The following is a 23092-nucleotide window of genomic DNA, read 5'->3' as shown; positions in this document are numbered from 1 at the left end:
TTTTTATCAGATTGTGGAAATTCATATATCTTAATCTAAATCTAGAAATGTTCAGCAATAAGACGAGAAACTGTATGAAAATGTTTATAAGAGATTTTTTTTACTATATAATGATTTTTTTTTTGGCTATCTAAAGATTGTTGCACGCACATTAAAAATCAGATTTGATAAAAAAAAACATGTCAATAACTGAGGGGGAGATATATCATAAAGTTATCTGTTTTTCAAGATAAAGTTTGCAGGCTTACTTGTCAGCTAATCCTTGATTTGCTGTGCATAATTTCATGAAAATTGTAATTTTTCTACAGATTAACAAGAAGGAAAAGATTATTCAACAGAAGTGCATTAGATGTCTGGTTTTGCATACAGATGAAATCATTAAAACTATTATATATACAGTAGGCCTACATCATTTTTCAAAAGAGAGTACAAAAGTGAATCTGCAATAACACTGACTTTGTTAGACTTTCATCATGCCATCAAACAGAATTAATGTAATAAGTAAATATATATATATTTATGTATATTTTTTATGTATTTACGACATTTGTTCTTAATCAACTTGAGGTTGTAACTATGTCATGCGGATACCTATCTACAAGTTCTGCTTCTTCAGGCTTCGTAACCATTTTTTAACTCTGTATTATATTGTTCTTTGAATATTACTGTATATTTATCTTGTTTTTAAAATGGTTGAATTTAATAAATGAAATGAAATAAAAACAATTGTAAGGGTGGACTATCCTGTTCACAAACTGTCAAGAACATACAAATAAAAAAGTTTCCATATCTTTTTTAACCATGAAATGAACAATATCACACATGTGCATAGTATATAATGGCCAATAGATGTACTATTGGCAGGCACGTCGTGGTCTAGTGGTTCTGACTCTCGCCTTTCAAACAGAGGGTCTTGGGTTCGAATCCTAACCATGGCTTGTTTTCCTTCAGCAAGAAATTTATCCGCAATGTGCTGCACTCGACCCAGGTGAGGTGAATGGGTACCCGACAGGATTTATTCCTTGCATGCACTGAGCGCCGGTGATGGCAGCTCAAGCTAAAGCCAGGGTAATAATAGCAGCGCTTTGTATCCTCAGACAAAAGGCGCTTTATAAGTACCGCTATTATTTTCATAATTACTACTATATCATAGATCCATTTGGATTAATCATGACATAGTTTTCAAAGCTAATGATATATTGATATCACAATACCTTGTTGTGCCAATTATGAAAATACTTACCTGATTTTCTTATTTACGAGATAACTCATACATCTACTTGATTTGCTAGTTCAGCCCTCTGGACTGCCATACCCGAATAGAACTCCCAAGGATTTAAAAAGCGCGAGCGCGCCCTCTCCCGTTCAGGCTTACTACCCATGATCACCGCGCAACTAGCGTCCATCTTCCTCACCTTTCGCAAGCCCATACGTTGAAACATGTTGCTACGCAAGGCGGAGGGTCGGTGGGAGGGTATCAAGTAGATGTATGAGTTATCTCGTAAATAAGAAAATCAGGTAAGTATTTTCATAATTTACTTCAATAACTCCATACATCTACTTGATTTGCTAGACCAGCACGGACTCAAACCGTAGGGAGGCATGTTTTCAATTGTAAGCCTAAGAAAATTTAAAAGAAAAAACAAAAACAACGAAATTTAGGGAGAGGGGGAAAAAGCCGCAGCTGCTTTAAGCGCCGAAGCAGCAAATCTCGCCTCGCTGGACGGAATGTCCTTCAAGTAGAAAGAAGTGAAGGAGTTAGTTGAGCGCCAAAAGGCGGCCCTCAAAAATGTCCTCGAGAGGAATGCCCTGTATACTCAGGAATACTAAGTATCATGGGCCCTCGGCCTAGTGTCAGGAGAACAACATCACCTGCTGACTAGAGCGTAAGAATCGAAATTTGTTGAAAATTTCAACAAGAATCGTGATCGGAAAACTGAAGCTTTTAAGGCTCAGTAAGTGATCAATCGACCAACCTGAGAAGGCGAGATATCTCAGAACCCCTACCGAAATTTAAGCGTGCCGCTTGCTAGTAACTAGCATGCGACTAGCAGGGCACTCGCTTAATAAGCGAGTGCATGCTAGCGAACAGTCCCTGCTCGCTAAAAGATCGCTTAACTATTACTCTGCACGCATATCACACGCTTATTAAGCTAACCGCATGCTAGTTACTAGCATGCCGCAAGCTTGCGCAAGCTAGTCGCACGCTTCCCGCAAGCTTGGAAATTTCTGTAGGGGAAGCCTCCGCGTGGGAGAAAGCGCCCCGCGTGGGAGAAAGCGCCCAGAATTCGATATCTGTCTCAAATGCGTGAGGGCAGAAATCTGCAGAATTCTGATAGAGAGCTGTGGTAAAAAGTTACTAGCGGTCCGAAGGGGACCAGGAACGACGGAGAGTAGGGATTTAGGAAGAAAACCACTCGTAAGGCAGACAAGGGTCGAGAAAGCGACTGAGTGCCATCCTGTTAATAAGGAATGCCGCGGACATGTTGCCTATGTAGAATAGAGCAGTCTGGTCAAAACAGCTCAACCGGGCGTGTCAGGGATACAGCGCGGTACACATCACGACAAAAGTGTGTTAGACCGAGTGATCGAGAGAGAACTCAGGATCCCCTTTCTCCCATACTGATTGAAGCACCCATCTGAGGGTGCAGTGCCCGCGGTGGAAGAGGTGGCTTGGCTCAAGCCACCATCGCCGAGAGAGCCCGTGAGGCTAGGCTGCGATGGCTGTCCGCTGGGCGGGGGAATCCCTAGCAGCAGCAAGTGTACGCCAGAGGGAGCTGGCGAAAAAAAATCTGTCACGATATTACGTGTAAACGACCATCAAGAGATGCTCTAAACGAACAGACATCGCCAGATATGATACCTCAACCGTTACATTCCCAACGGAATCGAATGAGGTAGCAACGGCCCTGTCCTATCAAGTTAGGGACGGAAACTGGCTAAGAGTGTCGAAGTCCTCGCTTGAAGAAACAAGCGAAGGAGACTTGAGGAAGTAATCACAAAATTTCCATCAGTCTGCGGTGAGAACCAGTTGTTTATGAAAACAGTCACAAGGCCTGTTTCTCAGGTGATCGTAAGAGCGAGCACCGCCGGCGCCGGTTGCGGCAGCGTGGAACAGTCCGATATCGGTAAGATAAGGAGCTCCAAAAAGCTGCGGGGGGGGCGGCAAAAATGACGCCCTAAGCAGCGGGGGATGAGAATCTAAATTTCTAAAAGAAGAACTCCAGTGAAGTAAATCACTTACATGGAGAGGCTCATCCACAGTCGGCCCGAGAGAAGGCGGGTCGTAGTGATCGTGGTTAGGAAGGCATAAGCATACATCCATCCACTGTTACATCATCCTCGGTCGTGCGGTGACCCTGGCCACATGCCTTGCATGGAAGGAGGATGAAAGCAGCATGCGGGGCGACTCGAGTGTGCCGTGAAAAAATTTCTAAGAAAGAAGCCGATTCGACGAACGGGCACGGTAAAGACATCCACCGTAGACCACTCCGCACAAGGAGGGAGCGGCGGAGACGCCCGCAAGATTGACCCACATAGAGGGCAGTCTATAAGATAGACAGTTAGAGCTCGACCGATGGTCTGGCGGTGTACAGTTTGGTGTGAACTCGCCGACCCGGTACGGTGGGTGTGCCCAGAAAGTAGGCATAGAATGCCGACAGAGAATCCTGGGGCTTTAAACAAGTTTGAACGCACGTACATAGCCAACAATCTCATGAGATGTACGGCGGTTACTTTCCTCCGAGATGATGTTTACCCAACCGGGAAAGACTCGGGGAACAGCTGTGAATGTCAACAGGAGGGATATCTAGCATATGAAAAGCTGATTCCTTCCACGTATTCGGTGCGGGTGCTGCCGGCGGTGTCCGGGGGGACGACCGGTGATGGCAGCTCGGGCAGGGTTCGTACGAGCCGCCCGAATACGAGACAAATAGGTTAACATAACCATAATGCATCGGGTGGTGAAGGCATAGCGATTATTAAGCACAGGAGAACTTTTAATCGCCGTGACATTCAGATCCGATATACATACTCATAAGCTCGGAGAGCTATGAGATAGTGAGACATACCGCTGAGCGGTGATGGTGCTCATATCAGAGTCGCCCTCTCTTCAGCGGCGATCGCTGGAGAACGGGTGTCTGTACTATAGCCCTGACTCTGGCGTTGCAAGGGTAGGAGCTAAGTAAGACAGGGCACCCTTACTTTCGAATAGAAAGTGAGGTTCAGGCCAGAAAAGCGACGGTCCCGTCGCCTGGGCGGACGGTCCGCGGACGTGATAGGTTGTCCTCTCAAAGCAGCCAAACATTCTCACGAGAGAAGTGCGGCATGCGGTATGTAAGAGATTCATACCTCCAATCTACGGGCCCGCTTAGGGGGAAGAATGGAGAGGGTTACCGCTGAAGGAGTCGTCGCCGTATGTGAGCTTGACGTAGAGGGCGAATTCGGGAGTACCTGCATAATAATCGCCCCCCCCCTGCCTCTGCCTTCTCGCTAGCCTCGAGAGGCTTGAAAATTTCGAGACGGCGGCGCCGGAGCCTGGCGCTTCCGGGCAGCAGCAGAGCGGGGGTGGGTTTACACCCACGGAGCTGGCGGCTTCCTCGTCGTAGGAGCCGCCTCGTCTAGAGCGACCCCGTCACTCTCCGAGACCCCCAATTCGGCCGATTGAGCTCGGAGCGCCTGAAGAGGCGGGGCGAGAAAATATGGACTCCCTTGCTTCATCAATACCCCAGCTCGGAGGGTAGATGTGAGGTAGATACTTGTCAAGCAGCGCCTGAGCGCTTACTGAAAAGTCGCCCGCGGGATAGGGGTTGTCCTCGTAAAGGGAGTCTCGCTCTATGGACTGAACCGGGAGGTTGTCCAGTAAGCGCCGGGGTGGCCCCGCGTGTCGGCTGGGACACGTGCTCTGAGATCGACGAAAATGCTGGAAAGCACACGCGATCTTGGGGCACCCGGTTAGTCGGTGCACTGGCTGGCGATTTAACAGAATCGCTCGAGGATTTCCCGGGTGTCTGGTGGTTATTGCCCACTTGTCTCGCTTGATGCTCAGGGGCATCAGCGGGGTGAGTAGACGTCGAGGGTGGGGTGAACCCGCACTACTCGAAAGCAGAATGTAGCAGCATGAATAGCTGTGACATCTGACCACCGACACAAGGGTCTGAAGGAGGGACGCCCATGGCAACAGGGCTGGCCGACCTCACCTTCGACCTCTTCTTCTTCGCGGCCTCCGCCGGTGTGGCCGGGGCAGAAGAAGGCACAAGAGGCACGGGTGATTTCTTACGATTTGCCGCCCCTGGCAGGGCGGCCGTCAACAACGAAACTTCACCCGAATCTGACGGGGTCAGATTGTGGTCACAGTCTGATGTGTGACGCCTCTCGCGGTAGCAGAATGTAGCAGCATGAATAGCTGTAACATCTGACCACCGACACAAGGGTCTGAAGGAGGAACGCCCATGGCAGCAGGGCTGGCCAACCTCTCCTTCGACCTCTTCTTCTTCTTCTCTTTCTGCGGGCTCCGCCGGCGTGGCCGGGGCAGAAGAAGGCATGAGAGGCACGGGTGATTTCTTACGATTTGCCGCCCCTGGCAGGGCGGCCGCCAACAACGAAACTTCACCCGAATCTGACGGGGTCAGATTGTGGTCACAGCCCGATGTGTGACGCCTCTCGCGGTAGCAGAATATAGCAGCATAACATGTATGACTGTAACATCTGGCCACCGATAAGAGGGTCTGAAGGAGGAATGCCCATGGCAACAGGGCTGGCCGACCTCTCCTTCGACCTCTTCTTCTTCTTCTTATTTTGCGAGCTCCGCCGGCGTGGCCGGAGCAGAAGAAGGCACAAGAGGCACGGGTGATCTCTTACGATTTGCCGCCCCTGGCAGGGCGGCCGCCAACAACGAAACTTCACCCGAATCTGACGGGGTCAGATTGTGGTCACGATCAGATTGTGGTTACAGTCTGTGTGACGCCTCTCGCGGTCAGGGGCTGGGCGATCTCTCCCGATGCTGTCAACGGAGGACGACTTATACGGCAGAGATCCTGACCTGTGCCGGGGGGAGAGAACCGCACTCTCCCTCCGGACTTCTGGTGACCCGGTAGCCGGTGGGTCGCATAGCCCTATGGGTGGTGCGGCGGCAGGACCTAGTTTAGGCTTGGAAGCCTTGGCTACCACTTTTTCCTTTGTCCGAGACCGTGGCACCACAGTCTTGGCCTTCCTTCTCTTAGCATCCGACCGCAAATTCGGAATGCTGATCGACGCACCCTCATACTCACCGCCGCTGGGCGCTCACCGCGGCGTCCCTCCTGCTCGCCTGGAGGCGGCCGACTTCTGTAACTTGCAATCGGGACGGTCCCCGTCGAGGGCACCAGGTCCTCTGGGGCTGTGTTAGTCCCATTCAAAGATACCTCTCTCTACCCTGAAAAAGGAAAAACAAGAATTTTTCTTTTTCTTTTTTTTTTTTTTTACAAAGATCTCGCTTAGATTAAAAGTGGAGACCGGAGTGGTCTTTCCCTCCTCCTAAAAGGAGTTTGTTTGAGCAAACAGAACAAAACAAGAGGGGAGGGGTAGGGAGGAAGAAGAACCTAAGAATAGTTTAGGTATCTGCCTGTAAGAAAATAAAAAGGAGGTCGGAGACTTTGAAAAAAGAACTCCTACAAGGTTCCCCTACTATATTCTCTTTTTTTTTTGTGCCCGAAGGAAAAATTCGAAACAAAAATTCAAAAATGAATGCAAGTTCAGAAGAGAAAGAAGTTTCCACCTGCGAAGAAACACAAAAACAAGCATTTCAGAGCAGGAAGAAAAGGGATTGAGAGACAAATAATTCCTAGATAAGAGAAATTTTACGATAATTTCCAAGAGGAAAAAAAAAAAAAAAGTAACCTCCTGTGGAAAGGTAAAGAAATTCAGAACAGGAGGAAGGAGGAACGTCTCTAGTAACGATTCCAAGAGGAAGAACGACACAGTAAATCCTCAAAGGGAATCGTAGAGCCCGCCTGTCGAAATAAAAAAATATATAAGACTAGGAGGGAAGAGGGAATTGAACGAAGAAAACAATTCCGGGACAGGTCAAAAAAATTTCTAACAGGAAGGAGACCCCACCTGTAAAGAACAAAAAATTTTTTTTTTTTTTTTTTTTTTTTTAGGGGGGATTGAATAACCAAACAATCATCAGGTATAATTGCGTAAGCCGAATTAAACAATCCCCGAAGCGTCTGTGAATAAAATATTAATCAAGAATTTTATTCAGAACAGAAAGGAAAAGGAATTGAGCTTTAGGATCCGCCTGTGAATAAAATATCAATCAAGAAATTTATTCAGAACAGAAGGAAAAGGAATTGAGCTTTAAGATCCGCCTGTGAATAAAATATCAATCAAGAAATTTATTCAGAACAGAAGGAAAAAGGAATTGAGCTTTAAGATCCGCCTGTGAATAAAATATCAATTAAGAAATTTATTCAGAACAGAAAGGAAAGAGAATTGAAGAATTAATCAATCAATCGAAAATCTTAATAAATCAATTCCAGAAAGCAAGGAAGGAACAGAGTTGAAGATCCCAACCTGCAAAAAGAAATAACAATAACACCCTCGACAACAAAGTGTAGAGGCTGTCTAGAATTTAATTCAAAAACGGCACCAAAAGCCACCACGCTTTGAACGTGAAGAACAATAACCATGACAGGTGGTGAAGGCTTGCTGCCACGTAGGCAGGCCAAGCCCGGTGCCTCGCGAACGCGCTAGCGATGCGGCGCGACGAGAACTCAAACGTTAGAAAACAATTTAAGTGTCACCAAAAACACGTCTAAAAAGTCACGCCAAGTGTAAATTCTGAACACAATCTTACACACAAATGGAAAGATTGAAATTAAAAGGGAGAATGCACCACAGATAAGCGAAAATAATATACCAAAGCTCAAAAAGATTTGAGCTCTTAGGAGACTTATCTGAGCACGTCTTGACAGGTGGCTTGCCGAAAGCAAAAGAGGAAGATGGACGCTAGTTGCGCGGTGATCATGGGTAGTAAGCCTGAACGGGAGAGGGCGCGCTCGCGCTTTTTAAATCCTTGGGAGTTCTATTCGGGTATGGCAGTCCAGAGGGCTGAACTAGCAAATCAAGTAGATGTATGGAGTTATTGAAGTAAATTCAAACATTTGTATTTCCCGTGTAATAAGGATCTCTCTTTGGGAGTACATTGTTGCTTTGTAAATATGACTGCATTTATGTCATTTTGAACATATAAATCTAACCTCACCCATACTACATTTAAAAAAAGTCCTTCCTAGATTACACAATACTGACTCATCCAGACCCTTAGTCTTCTTTTCATAGGATGCACTTTGCCTTTTGCCACTCGACTCCAATATCACACACATACACCATAAGATACTAATGAAGCGAGCACCCAATGAGTTGATGAGATCTGCAGATGTTGTTCATTAGGATGATGTACAAAACATGCCGCTAATTAAAAGAACAAGAAAGGCCATGAAAATACAATTTCTTGCGTTAAAAATTACTCTCCATATTCCCATAGCTAAGAAGGCTGTGCCCTTGTAATGTGAGTTGATAAGGCTCCTAATGAAATAATTTGCAACAAAATCTGGGGTACGTCCTGATTACAAGACAGGTGTCATTCTTATTTGTGCAATGATATCGTTGTGTTTAAAGAAGGTTCGGGGTAATAAAGTCGATAACATAACCAATATCTTGACCATACTTGTAAAAATTTTGGCAGAATATCAGTACAAATATGATTGAACAATCATGTAAAGATATAGCTTTCTCATCGAAGAAATACGAAACAAAAACAAACCATCTAGCTTGCTATCAAAAAGATTAGTAGTGCATACCTTCAGAAGAAAATATAAAAAGGAAAAATAAAGATTATTCAACTATTAAAAAGTCGGCAAGTTGTCATGATTATCAATCCTTCTTAAATTGCAATGCAAAGTTTTTGCCTAATTCTTAAGTTGTTCCCCTATTCCTCTAACATTTTGTCGTGATTGTCACTCAATTCCTAAGCTAAAATGGAAGTGTTTATTTGCTTCAGTTAGTATGTAATTTTTGTTCTATTTCATGCCATTTTACGACTTTTCATGAAAGGGTTTGAACTTTGGACTTGATTACAGTTGATTGATATCTTTAACTCTGAAGACATTTCCCCATCAAGAATGGAAACTTTGTTACAAAAAAAGCATCTTTGACTATTAAAGTTCATTAATTTGTTCTTCCTGATTTGCTCAATTAGTTTTCCTCTTCAAAGACTTAGTGCAAATAGAAATAGAATGCAAGCGGACCACAGAATAAAGTGCATAAAACCGAACCTAGCTGCATAATACAACATCATGTACCACAAAATGTCAGTGTATTCAGGAACATACGGTAGGGTAATCGGCTTAACAAGGAAAACCCTTCATCCGTGCTAGCCCAGAGATGCAACTCATTTGACACGATGTCTCATGTAACATGTGATTTAATGACGCGACTCTCTAAAGCCGTGGGTGCTCATAGGCTCAGCCCTTAAATGAGTTTTCAGCTCATTTGCAGAAAGCCTCTTTGCTTCATGAAGTGCACAGAGGCGATTGTTGGGTTTAAGGTCATGCTTATAGACTGACGTTCCTTCCCTGATGATGTCTCAATCACCTCTTGTTTACCCTATATGCTACTTTTACACATCTTACTGTGGCTGCGTTCAATCGACACCTTTTTTTTTTACTATAGTATAATAATTAAAAAAAAAATTTGGTTCCAACCACTGTTGCGTTCACTCAATTATTTTTGTAGACGTCCTAAAAAAAAATTGTCTTTCAAAATGTGGAGCGTTGTGGCCCAGTGGATTAGTCTTCAGACTTTGAAACAGAGGGTTGTGGGTTCGAATCCCAGCCATGGTGTAATTTCCTTCAGCAAGAAACTGATCCACAATGTGCTGCACTCAACCCAGGTGAGGTAAATGGGTAACAGTAGGAAGTAATTCCTTAAAAAGCTGTGTGCGCTATGAACGCCTAGCTTAGCCGGGTAATATAGGAGCGCCTTGAGCACCTAACAAGGTGGATATGTGCGCAATATAAATACCCTATATTATTATTATCAAAATGCAAACAATACATACTGACAAAAGATGCAATTTGAAAAGAGATTATGCATGATTTGTGATGTTCACTTAAGAAGTTTGATTTAACTTTGAATCTTTCTCCCCCTGCTTTACCCATAACAATGTTAATTCCTATTTTCTTATTGTTTTTGCTACCATACTTTTTATTTGAAAGTTGAGTATAATTTGTTTTGATATCATTTCAATTTAATAACAGGGTATGTAACTTGGTCATCACTGGTACCTGTGTTCCTATTGTGATGCAGATGGAAGTCATCTCAATATTTTCATAGTCATCATCAGCACCACCATCATCATCATCATCATCACCATAAATATCATCATCATCATCATCACCATTATCATCATCATCGTCATCATCACCATAATTATCATCATCATCATCAACACCATCATTTATCATCTTCACATCGTCATCATCACCATAATTTCATTATCATCATCATCATCATCATCATCACCACCACCACCATCACCATCATCAACACCATCATTTATCATCTTCACATCCAATCCATTGCGTTCATTACCATTCATTTCAGGGGGTACATCTTGGTCATCGCTGCAGCCATTGGAACTCGTGAGACTCCTCTGGGTCACATCCTGTGAGCAGGTTGTGGGTGGGCACACCAGGAGCTGCTTCTGGAAGTCCTCCCGATCTTCCTTGTGGATCAGCTCAAAGACATTCTGGTGCATGATGTCCGCCTGTACAGTGAAGAAACATATGAAGGTACAAATTAAGGATTTATTCTTCAATTAGGCAATGCCCATTGAAAGCTGCTTCAAGAAGTCCTCTCAATCTTCCTTGTGGATCGGCTCAAAGGCATTCTGATGCATGATATTTGCCTGTGTAGTAAAGAAGACAAGTCTGAAGAAAATCATTAATTCATATTCATTCTTCAAATTGGCAATGAGTCTACCTTTACATTAAAGCAAAGACATGTGAAGGTTTATAATAATCATTATTTCAGATTCATTCTTGAAATATACGCAATTCAAAACTATCCTTCCTGTAGAGTTAAGGAAACAGTACAAGTCTAAGACAAAAAGGCCAATTAATCTACACAGAGATATTCTTCAGTTCTTTGTTTTGTTTAAAAGATACGGGTCACGGTGTCACTCGAGGAAAAACATAAAAATTCTGAACAAAAGTAATCACAATGTAACAAAATCTATCTAAGCTTGCAACAACAGGAAGAAAATTATAAAAAGGAAGGATTTGAACTTTAGAAAAAAAAGAGACAAAAAAGTCAACGCAAACCAGAGACCAAAGTACTTCCCGTGCCTTGATCAACATATCATTTTTTTTTGAGGGGGGGGTTAAATTAGTGCTAAACTTTAGTTTTAGGGTCTTAAAACATTTAATATATATGAATGAGAAGCACTAAACCCCTTGAAGTCATACAGAGCATTGGAATGATTTTAACAATTCCATATGCTGGTATTTAACTATTACATTTATCAATTTTATTCATTTTTTTTCAGGTTTGATGAAATTGGGTTGATTGGTTAAAAAACATAATTAAAAAATTATTTTTCCTTTGCCAGCATTGATGTGGCTACCTTATCCTATCGCTTGTAATTGTTCTTTCTTTGTGTATTGACTACCGGGGTATGCCAAATAACGTAATAAGAAGAAGAGGAAGAAGAAGAAAGTGATGAAATCAATTAATTTTACCTCAGTTTCTTCCCAAGCTTGCCCAATAAATGGTTTGTACCACACAAAAAAAAATAAATAAAAAATTTATTTTCAGGAGCTACTTTTAACAACATTAATATGCATAGGGATGTCAGTTGGAATTGATCAGAGGGCCTGAAAATCACCTAGAATACAATATTTTGTATATAAAAATGCTAAAACTATGGCCTGAAAGTAAATTGCCAGAGTCTGAATTCAGGCTTTTGCCTGAAAACTGGCATCCCTGATCTGCAACATTGGATAAGCTTTAACATTGAAGGGAATGGGAATTTTTCAGGGCTCTTTTTTTTTCAAAGGCTCTTTGAAAATTTCCCAAGCAAAATCGCCTAAAATACCCGTTTATCATTTTCCCTGCGTTGTACATATAATCATAAATATCCAATCACCGTCACCATTGATCTCCTTGTCATAAGGTTCCAAGTATTCATTTTTTCGCCAGACTTGCCTTGGACTGTGCCCAATGTACGAACTCCCATTCACGAGGTGAGGGTTCTGCTTATTTAGCGACAATCTTCACATCTGTCTGTACACATGAAAGTATTTTTTTAGTCATTTTCTGTAGTAACTGGTGCTTTGCCCATTTATACCGTTATCCATGGATGGCAAATTAGAGCTCAAACATTTGATGCCTTTGATCAATCAAACTTCTATTTCACTCTGTTTGATTTTATCTTCTGTTCATTCTTGGGTTTGTTCTTTAGAGATGCAAGTCAAGAGAAATTTGATCCCTGAGCTTAATGAGCCTCGGAATCTTATAAGCAACCGATTAAAAGTGAAATGATCACGGTGGTTGGATCTACGATTGACGTGATCCATATCCGGAATAGGTTTACTAACAATCAAAATCATTCTCTTGGAAAACTGGTTATCAGCTGAGCATTTGATAGCTCCCCCAAATGTGAAATACAAACCATTGAAATTCAGAATGTGAGGTTTTCTTGCACCTTTTACCCATAAATGAATTATTCAGCATGAAATCCTCCAGAAGCCCACATAATTTTGAATGGCTTGTGAAGAAGCATCAAGGCAATTAGTTATCAAGTGAAAAGATTGACAGCCTGATGTTCCAAGCTAGTGACAGTACATAAAAATGCCAGTGAATTTCATATGTAAATTTCCTTATTTGAATGAAATTCCTGTCTTATGACCACATAGCATCAATGGTTGTCAGTTCGATGGGTGTATTCACAAGACCTGAAAACCACCTACACTTACTTCTAAATTGATCTTCACATGTTCACAATAATTCTTGGAAGCTACAGTAATGAATATCAATTACAAACATTCACCTGAAAGATCAATTTCAAGTGTAGTAATCAAGTTGCACTTTCTGTTGCAAGAGCCTGACAATTAATTGGAAGACTGACCACTTTGAAGACCTAATATTAACTTTAAATTGATTTAATGTTTTGAAATGCTCCATATCTTGTAAAACTACTTACCAATCAAACAATCAATACATCAATCAAACTGTGCCAAGTCTTACAGTAAAAATCCCAATAAAGAGGTATTGTGCGGCTTTTCACAGTGACTTTACTGCATTCTACATATATATTGAAGGTACCGTAATAAACCATTTTTTCTCCAAAGGGAGGGGGCGCTCTTTAATACACATGTTTAAATTGGATTCCAAAACAGCAATACAGTTTGCTGCCTCCCCTCCCCACCCCATTCCTGGGGTCAATCAGTCCATCCCCCAGCCTCCCCATCCTCGGGTCAGTCAGTCCATCATTCAATCAAACCAACGTAACTTACATCTTGGAATACAAGATACTCTTGTACAGAGTGTGATGTGTTTCTTGATGCATGTGTGTACAACAATACATTTGTTGCCTTCCCCCATCCCCCTAACTCCAGGATAAGTCAATCCAGCAAACGACCCCCCCCCCCCTCGTTTAAAGGGGAAGTTCACCCTGACAAGAAGTTTATTGTAAAAATAGCAGAAAAAATAATAAAAAATATTGCCGAAGGTTTGAGAAAAATTCATCAAATAATTAGAAAGTTATTAGAATTTCAATTATTTGATTTGTGACGTCATATGCGAGCAGCATTCCTACATAGCGAATGGTAAAAAATCAACGAAATGTCATTTTCTCAGAAAATTGAAAATGGTTTTCACTGTAACTTTTGTATATCAATAGACAAATTATTTCACACCCGATCATGAAAAGAAAACAAAATTAAGTCATCAGGAACCATACAAAATTTGAAATTCATACATTTTATATTACATAACACATGGGGCAGCTGCTCGTTTATGATGTCACAAATCCAAAACTTTGAACTCTAATAACTTTCTTACTCTTTAACGGATTTTCCTCAAACCTTCACCAATATTTTTTACTATTTTTTCTGCTATTTTTACAACAAAGTTTTCTTCAGGGTGAACTTCCCCTTTAATCAAGCCACCATAACTTACATCCCGGAATCAAACATACTCATGTACAAAGGTTGATGTGTTTCTTGATGCATGTGTGCACAACAATATACTTTATTGCCCCCCCCCACACCTTTTGGGAAAGTCGGTCCATCCCCCCTACCCCCGAGGTTGGTCAGTCTATCATTTAATCAAGCCATCATAACTTACATCTTGGAATCCAAGATACTCCTGTACAGATGGTGAGGCATAGAAGATCTGTCCATCACTCTGGATCACAATGATGAACCCATTTAGAGCCTGAAACAAGAACAACAGTTAGAGTCAACTGTAAAAGCCATTTTATAAGGAAAATGCTGTCCTACCGTCAAAGGAAGTGCCTCCCTATCCCCCACCCACTCCCTACCCTCACTCACAAGGCAAAATAATAACCATTTCACATATTTTCTATAATTCTATAATCCATATTTGCTTAGACCAAAGGCCGTATATACGGGATTGGTGTCCAACGGGTTGAGCCCGGCACAATCCCATTTTTAAAGAAATTATATCAATAGCATTTGACATGAACAATTTTGACTCATCAGCTTAACAATCAAAGTTCAGAACACTGTCGTTAAAATAGTGTTATAAAATCCTAATTCCATTCTAAATCATAATGGCGTCACGACCAACTGCAACTTAATGCTGATTTAGACTTTAACATTAATATGACCACAAGACTTGCAGCAAAGCTGAACTATAATGTTAGTATACTAAGCATTGTGCCAAACTTCAAATAAAATAATTTTGATTCTCGGATTTTTTTAAATTCAATGCAAAATGAGAATCGTTCAAAAATCATGTCAAGGTCAGATCATGTAGTGTTCGGTTGGTTTTAAACAACTGTACCGGCCGCACGGAAACGTTTTAGGAGGCATGTTACAAACAGCAATGTTGCGGCATTGCCTAATGTCACAACAATGTGTTATTTACATCTTGGACCAACGTTAGACATCACAATCTGAAAGATGTGACTTGGCCTACTGTGGGGCCAGTACTGGTCATTGCAGTTGGATTTCACCAGCTGCTATTAAAACACCACTGAAATTGAAAAGAAGCAAGATTCTATCATGGTTAATAGCTCACCTGCATGTACATCTGAGCCTCTTCTTCCAGGAGGATGGCATCCTCGGTCTTCTGCCCGTTGCCATCGGTAACGGTCAGGGATGGAGACCCGGAAGAGGAGGCGGGGCAGGTGAGGAAGCGAGCAAGGCCACTGTTAGAGGAACTAGTCTGGAAGAGATCCTTGTCATGTGCGCCTGAAGAGGTGATAAAAGAGGAAGAGAAGAAGGAGACAGATAAGAAAAAGGCCGAAGTTCACATTCCTTACAGTATAACAGGGGTATCAGATTTATGAATGCCATTGTCTGCAGAAGAGGAACTTAAAACCATAATCTAAGTTTTAAAACATCGAAAAAACAGAGCAGTGTGATCCGTCGTGCTCTCGGGAAAATGTTGAAAGGTAAGCCAGAGATTTAAATTGAAACTGTTAAAAGCTACTGAAATCCTTGCCTCTGATAGGCTAAAAACACTCTAGCCTATCAAAATCACTGGCAAGATGGTAGGCCTATATAAAAATCCTCCCCCCCCCCCCCCCCGTGTAGGTCGGTGTAGGTAATGTAATGAAACAAGAAAGACCTGAAAAAGCACATAGATATCAAAACGACCATCTTGTGCTTTATAACGTCTTAAAAAATACATTGAGTGATCAAAACATGAGTATCTCATCCCATGCAACTAACTTCAACTTTACATATATATACTGATTCACACCCAAGGACATTTATAAATAACATACAATATTCACAAGTGAATCCCTTTAAAAGAATTATGAAACTTCAGTGTTTGTTCAGATAAAAATACATTGATAATGACACAAGATACATAGTATAATGTCAACAGTCTTTGGAAATTACTGTTAGAGAATGAAAATAATAAAAGCACCCCCTCCCTATTTTAACTGAAGGATAAGGATGAGATAAAGAATTGGGTGTTTTATGCTTTGTAATTTCGTTACTTCTTAAAACCCTTTCAAAATGTTTTCAGAGATTTCTTTTACAAGGCCAAGCTATTCTAAACCTTATGAAGTTTATTTTTTTATTATTTTTAGCTTATTATTTGCAGCTGGTCGTATTCTTATATCAGCTTTGAATTTCAATGCAACTTTTTAACCTTTTCAGGACCTTGATGTAAAACAGATTTTTTAATACTGATCTTATGTTTTTCCTGAATAAATATATTTCAATAAATATACAATTAATTTCAAATTTCATGCTTGATATACTTTGTTCAGTACTAATACTATCTACTATAAAAGTCAGGCATGATGACATTGCACAGCACGAACAACTGTCAGGTGTGTTATTCTTATTTTTTCTTGCAGGGCTAGTAAAGTAAGGACAAGTTGGAGGGGCTAGGCCCTTTGATAAGCCAGTGTATGAATTTTGAAGTCGGGTCTAACCCTGCCAAAAATTCAAAATATCTGTTTGTATTGTATATTTCTATGTTTCATATTTTGCTTTCATAATAAAGAAAAATACTTCAAAATACTTTATCATTCCCAGACAATTATGAACAATTTGGGTGTCATATGAGCTAATAAATTGGATGTATACTGTTAGGGATTTGTGCCCGACTTGGCTCTCCATAGTTACACCATAACTTTTAACCAGGTTTAATTTACATGTAAACCCGAGTTCAGAATATAGGCCAATGTGAGTCAGTCTAGTACTGCTGGTGGGGCAAAGACATCCTTTAGCCCCACCAATAGATAATTAGGACAAAACCTGATTTTACAATCACAGCACATTCGCACCAATATCATAGCATTATAAGTATAACCGTAATTCTGTATTATGCAAAAGTCTGTCTCATAAAATATGGGATGCACTTTGAAACCAACAAAAATGCATCATACATAATGAATGGTAGTCACCCAACTAAACTTTATAGACCGGAATACATGCCACCCATTTCCATTGTATTTTGACAGAAAGTTGTATTGTGAAAAGAATGATTAAAGTGGGAGAAGAAAGGGAACCATTTTTTCTTCTGGAAGGGAATAAGTATCATGCATAGGTCATCCTTTGTGGAATACACAACCAGTGATATTTTTATTTGAAAGGGAATATTCAGTGCAGGGTAAGATAGAACAGGTCCAAAGAGGGGAGAAGAGGGGGGGTAGAGAAGATGGGGGGTAGAGAAGATGGAGGGGGAGAGGAGGGATGAGGGGCGAAAGGAAAGAGTAGGGAGGAGGAGGGAACAAAGCAAAAAGATGGAGAGGGAAAAGAAAGAGGAGGGCTGAAGGAAGGAAGGAAGGAAGGAAGGGGGAGAAGGAAAAGGGGAGGGGAGAAGACGGGAAAAGGAAATGAGGGGAAGAGGGATTGAAAGGGAGAAGAAGGATTAAGGATTGAAAATGAGCAGATCGGGAGGAAGATGGAGAAGGGGGATAGGGAGGGAGAGAGAAGTGGGATGAAGAGGCAGAGGAGAAGAGGGATGAGGTATGGCGGAGAAGACGGAAGAGATGAGGGAGGGGAGAAGAGAAATGTAGAGGGAGACGAGAGATAAGGTGGTGCTGCACCTTCCCAAGTTTCTAAATCTCAAGATTTTACCCCGATCGGCCCTCTTCATGATTAATCTTGAGATTTAAGAACCCCATCTCCACCATCGCAACAAGAGCGATTCCTGCTCGAGCGAGGCATCGATGCATTATGGTCTCAAGACGTGAATAAATAATCCCGAGTGCGTCTCCACCTGCGAATTAGCGCGATAATTCATAAAAAAGCGCACTATTTTCCAAATAATCCCCAGTTGACCGGCGATTGCAATCTTGAGATTAATCCTACGAACTGGCGCGATAATTGCGTCTCCATTGCAAATAATCTCGAGATTGTTCAGAACGGGATAACTTGCCGGATCAGGAATAGTGCGCTAATTTGAAAACTCGGGATGGTGCAGACGGTCCTAGAAAGTAAGAAGGCAAGGAAGAAGAGAGGGGTAGAAGAAGGATACTGGTGAGAAGGGCAAGGAGGGAGAGGGCAAAGAGGGAGGAGAAGTTACAATGAACATTTTTTATTTAAATAAACATGACAAAAATCTTGAGACATGATGTTAAGGGCTATTCCCAATCTTATTTCTTCAGAAAAGATGAGATCACATCGAAAGTTACTAAACTACTATCCCGGCTGTAAAGAAGTTAACTCATAGCATGCTATGAAGAACTGTGCTCTGCTGCATATGTATCATGACGTTGAACATGAAATCAACGACTTTGGCATGTCTTAAGGATGAAAACAAATCAGGAAACAACACTCCCAAATCAGTCCTTGCCAGAAAAATTAAGACAAGACGCTTTCCGCAAAAAACAATCTCAAGATGTTTCATCAGAGCAACGATGACTCTTAAGACGTCCAAGCGAAGCCCGGACTAAATGAGTAAAACATGTCCGCATTGGCACGCAATCCCCTCCGCTCAGTAATCACCTCAGCACAAAAACAGAAACACATTCAGACACATTTACCCATTTTTCTCACTGTCAGGACCGTGATCACTGTCGACCCCACCCCTGTCTCATTCTGTCTTCTATGCACTAACTTTCTATCACTGTTACAGTCACACCAACGAAACTGACTCCAAACCAACAGATGGTATGTCATTCAAAATTACCAAAAAAAAGAATCTTTGGTTGACATTGGTTAATTTCTTTGTATTCTTCATTTTGGATTTTTAAGGATTGTTTTACGAGAAAAAGATTCAACTTCTCCCCCTCCCTAAAAATCTGAAAAGCAGAAATAAAAAGGGTTATCACAGTTCCAGGTGCAGGGGTCTAGAGCTATCTTGAGTACAAGTGCATTTGTGGGTCTTTCATCAAGTTTGTATAAAGTATAATTGGGAAAAGAACTTATATCAGTAGACCTACATTTGCAGTCATTTAAGATAATTTATTGGTTGTTAATATAAAAAAAAAACAGTTACCATCCCAGTACATCGTTCTAAATGCCTTGATGAGGCAAGGGACAAATTATTCAAAGCAATTGAGGCCAAAATCAAGAGAGAACATCCATGGAATCCATAAAATGTAGAGCAACATGTGAGAATGCAGTACAAGCAGTTGTCTGCCTGGAATTATAGAATGATTTTGTAATAAAATACTCCCGGACAAAAATAAATAGCACATGTTTGTAAATGAAAGTATCTGTAGTATGTGTAGCAACTGCATCGGAGATCCCTACAACGGGTCGGACGGATGCTGAATTGATGACTGGCGAAGTTTCGCTCGTCATCCCCTAGACGTGGCATTGATGAGGGCGATAATTGAAGAACTGGGAGCAACTGTCATGACGAGAAAATCAAACCGACAGCAGACAAACATTTCCAGATTGGCCGGGATGTGATGAATCTAGACCTGTATCCCTCTTGTGGGCTCTCTTCATCTACTATCTGTCTGGCTTTCAGTGCGTGCGTTTTCCTCGTCCCTGCTTCAGGACCCTAGAAATATGTCTCTTTCTCTCTCTCTCATTCTATTCCTCCCTCTGTCTACTCTCTGATCCCATCTGTCCCCTCAACCCTGCGATTACATTCCCATCCCATCTCTCCCCCTCCCCACTCTTCCCTCACCCCATTTCTCTCCTCTCCTCATCCCTTCCCACCCCCCCCCCCCCTCTGTCCCCTACACTCCTCGTCCCAATCTCTCACCTCACCCAAACCCCCACCCCAAATACATTATCTCATCCCATCTTTCTCCTCACCCCACCCCCACCCTTCCTCTCCCAATACATTCCCTCCTCCCAATCTCTCACCTCACCCAAACCCCCACCCCAAATACATTATCTCATCCCATCTTTCTCCTCACCCCACCCCCACCCTTCCTCTCCAATACATTCCCTCGTCCCAATCTCTCACCTCACCCAAACCCCCACCCCAAATACATTATCTCATCCCATCTTTCTCCTCACCCCACCCCCACCCTTCCTCTCCCAATACATTCCCTCCTCCCAATCTCTCACCTCACCCAAACCCCACCCCAAATACATTATCTCATCCCATCTTTCTCCTCACCCCACCCCCACCCTTCCTCTCCCAATACATTCCCTCGTCCCAATCTCTCTCCTCACCCAAACCCCCACCCCAAATACATTATCTCATCCCATCTTTCTCCTCACCCCACCCCCACCCTTCCTCTCCCAATACATTCCCTCGTCCCAATCTCTCTCCTCACCCAAACCCCCACCCCAAATACATTATCTCATCCCATCTTTCTCCTCACCCCACCCCCACCCTTCCTCTCCCAATACATTCCCTCCTCCCAATCTCTCACCTCACCCAAACCCCCACCCCAAATACATTATCTCATCCCATCTTTCTCCTCACCCCACCCCCACCCTTCCTCTCCCAATACATTCCCTCGTCCCAATCTCTCTCCTCACCCAAACCCCCACCCCAAATACATTATCTCATCCCATCTTTCTCCTCACCCCACCCCCACCCTTCCTCTCCCAATACATTCCCTCGTCCCAATCTCTCTCCTCACCCAAACCCCCACCCCAAATACATTATCTCATCCCATCTTTCTCCTCACCCCACCCCCACCCTTCCTCTCCCAATACATTCCCTCGTCCCAATCTCTCTCCTCACCCAAACCCCCACCCCAAATACATTATCTCATCCCATCTCTCTCCTTACCCCATCCTTACCAGCCCTCATCCATCTACCCCCCCCCCCTCTCTCTCTCTCACACACACCCTCTTTGCTTTTTCTCTCTCTCCTTCTCTCTCCCCCTCCTTCGGGCTCTCCCCGAAATGTCTCATCAGCCCTGATTTGGGTCCCAGTACTGTGTCATTAATCATACAAATGTCACTTTCAATCTCGGAGGTATATATGGTTTTCCTATATCTCTTTCTTATCAGATCCTTCCCATCCTTTCCCTGTTTTTTATTTCTTCTTCTGATCGTTATTCCTTCCCTGGGTCTCAAAGTTGTCTGCTTGCCAAAAAAAATTCTGCGCGTGATCTAATCAAACCCAGCATAACATTTTACGACTGAAATCCCCTTTTCGTAGATGTGTCCAAGAAAATTATAAACAAAATTGCATGGCATGTACCTGGAGTGTATTGCCAATTTTTGCATAAAGAAATGGTAGCATTCATATTAAGAATCCTACTCGATTATACTAAGATTTACAATACTACGCTCTTCAAAATCTTTACTCTAATAATGAGTGGATTTGTAAAATTCACTCAATGACAGAAATTCATTCTTAATTGAGTGAACTTATTCACACTCTCCAGAGAGTGAACCATTCACTCAATTTTCTTTATTAGAGAGTATCCTCATGTCGGTGCATGAATGCCTTTAGTTACAATCAATTGTAATTTTCAATCATAACACTGTAATTGCCCTGGGATCAAACTTAAATAAATGGTAACAGGGCTCAGCAGCCAATCAAAATCAAGCTTTCCATTGTTGTTACAACACATACAAGACTTGTGAACCGGGGCCCTGTAAAATTTGCAATTAATTGCCAGAATTGTGATGGAGCTTTGGAGCCAAGTTGACTTACGAATTACGATTGATTGAAAGTTCCTTGCAATGCCCCATAAGACTTGAAGAAAGTCCTGGAAGAAGTCCTGGATATGACTTGGGAGAGGCATGAGAAGAGGAAATATCATGGGTTAGATCCTGTAGGATGGGTAGGATACAACGGAAACATACTTTTCCTGATACCTGCTTCCTTCTTATACTCCTCGGGGTCAATCAAGGATTAGTACGTTCAACTAGAAGCAGGGGCAGTTCGAGCATTTACTAGGGGGAAGGGTTGAGTTCTGAGCAAAAAAGAGGTGTTAACTGCTAAAAGTGAGTCACCATAGGAGGTAATCTCCTATCCCAAACAATTCTGATATGTGCAAAAATAAAAGGATTCGCAAAAAGAGAGACAAGTGCCCTTTGACCCGCACCTGATCGGAAGCATTATTTAATGAATGCAGGACAAACTGTTGACAATAAGACACATGAAAATTATATGAAAATTCAGTGTTGTACTTTACCCTAGCACAACAACTGAAAAACAATCAAAGCCTGATTTACATGTTATCTCATGAATATCTACAGCATCAAAAATTCCTCCCTATTCAATCTGCATTGCAGCCTCGTGTAAAATGCATAAAATCACTCGTCAGATCATGCAATCAAAATCTTGAAGTTCGTCATTATTCACTATTGGTATTACTTTTATTGCCATTGCTTCTCTCTACCACTTGTTTCCCTCCTACACCTAGGTCCAAACCCCTCCTTTCTTGCCCTCAGCAGTTCCTTTCCCATCCCCTACACATCCTATTCCCTTACCCCATTCTCTTTCTCCATCACCTCTTCTATCTCATCTACCCAGGGAGCGTTGTAGCCCAGCGGATTGGTCTCCCGACTTTGAAACAGAAGGTCGTGGGTTCGAATCCTAACTATGGCGTAATTTTCTTCAGCAAGAAATTGATCCACAATGTGCTGCACTCAACCCAGGTAAGGTATGGGTACCTAGCAGGAATTTATTCCTTGTAACACGCAGCGCACGGAACAGCTGCACTGCTAAAGCCAGGGTAATTATGCTGCATATACTGTAGAGCGCTTAGAGACTTCTGACAAAGTAAGTATTAAGCGCTATATAAGCAAGTACATGTATAACTATTACCCACTTCCCCCTCCCCCAACTATTGCCACTCTCTCTACCACTTGTTTTCCTACAGCACCTTCCCAACCCCGTCCCTTCCTGCCCTCAACAGTTCCTTACCCGTCCCCTGCACATCATCCTAACACCCCCTTTTCTTCCTCCATGACCTCCTTTATCTCACCCAACCACTGCCCCCAACCCCTCTTGTCATTTC

The 23092-nt window shown here is 42.3% G+C and overlaps 1 protein-coding gene across 1 annotated transcript in view; it reads right to left on the bottom strand.

Annotated features, from left to right (window-relative positions):
- Positions 1–15482, bottom strand: part of LOC121414010 (probable serine/threonine-protein kinase tsuA) — a 35840-nt gene extending 20358 nt beyond the window's left edge. The window contains exons 1-3 of the mRNA XM_041607048.1: positions 15310–15482; positions 14392–14481; positions 10636–10810 (exon numbers count right to left, since the gene is read on the bottom strand). Of these exons, the coding sequence (XP_041462982.1) occupies positions 10636–10810; positions 14392–14481; positions 15310–15321 (277 nt within the window). The 5' untranslated portion in view covers positions 15322–15482. The remainder of the gene's footprint in view (positions 1–10635; positions 10811–14391; positions 14482–15309) is intronic.
- Positions 15483–23092: the final 7610 nt, after the last annotated feature.

This window comes from Lytechinus variegatus, chromosome 4 (genome assembly GCF_018143015.1).
Source record: "Lytechinus variegatus isolate NC3 chromosome 4, Lvar_3.0, whole genome shotgun sequence".
Classification (NCBI taxonomy): domain Eukaryota; kingdom Metazoa; phylum Echinodermata; class Echinoidea; order Temnopleuroida; family Toxopneustidae; genus Lytechinus; species Lytechinus variegatus.
The sequence above is the reverse complement of the archived record's forward strand: the minus strand, read 5'-3'. Positions and strand labels throughout refer to the sequence as shown.